Below are 675 nucleotides of genomic sequence, written 5' to 3' on the forward strand. Positions count from 1 at the left end.
TCTCAATATCCGGATAGATTCCTTGGCTGAGCCGAATGTGACTGTGCCGGTGCTCAGGGAGGGTGAGGAGGTGAATCTGACCTGCACTGCTCCAGCTCCCTGCCCCAGTCACCCTCCAAATGTAATCTGGGCTCCTGCATTAGGTGGTGACGTAACACAGAGGACACAGCTGAACGCTGATGGGACTCAGACTGTTTCTGCCATCTTGAATTTCGTCCCGTCGTTCCACCATCATGAGCTGAAAGTGAACTGTGTTTCTATTCATCCTCTACACAGAGAGGACAGACCCCTGCTCAGCCACAAGATGGTCATCCTCAGTGTGGAGTGTGAGATTTTAACCCAACACATTTTGTAGCTTTTTTCTTTTTATTGTTGTTTGTTTTGAAAATGCACACTCTGTTTCTTTTCTTTCCTGCCCCAGATCCTCCTAAGGAAACATGGATCTCTCTCACAGGCTTGGTCTGGCTTGGTGATAAAGTGACCCTCACCTGTCAAAGTAATGCCAACCCTCCTGCTGTCCACAGGTGGTTCAAGAAGAGAGCAGGTGTAGAGGAAGAACTGGGCATCTCACATGTGCTTTCCTTCACTGCGGCCCATGAGAACACTGGGGAATACATTTGTGAGGCACAGAATCAATATGGTGCAATGAACTCCACAAACCTACAGATCACCGTC

General features: G+C 48.7%; 1 protein-coding gene across 1 annotated transcript; it reads left to right on the forward strand.

The window, feature by feature from the left end:
• Positions 1-22: 22 nt before the first annotated feature.
• On the forward strand, positions 23-669 carry LOC107682332 (myelin-associated glycoprotein-like; the record flags this gene model as incomplete). Its single annotated transcript, XM_016478607.1, has 2 exons — positions 23-326; positions 422-669. Coding segments are annotated over 2 exons (552 nt in total), but the record flags the coding sequence as incomplete, so codon positions are not given.
• Between the last annotated feature and the right edge of the window lie 6 nt (positions 670-675).

The sequence above is a fragment of the Sinocyclocheilus anshuiensis genome, unplaced genomic scaffold, assembly GCF_001515605.1.
Source record: "Sinocyclocheilus anshuiensis isolate Anshui unplaced genomic scaffold, SAMN03320099.WGS_v1.1 C32074832, whole genome shotgun sequence".
Taxonomy (NCBI): domain Eukaryota; kingdom Metazoa; phylum Chordata; class Actinopteri; order Cypriniformes; family Cyprinidae; genus Sinocyclocheilus; species Sinocyclocheilus anshuiensis.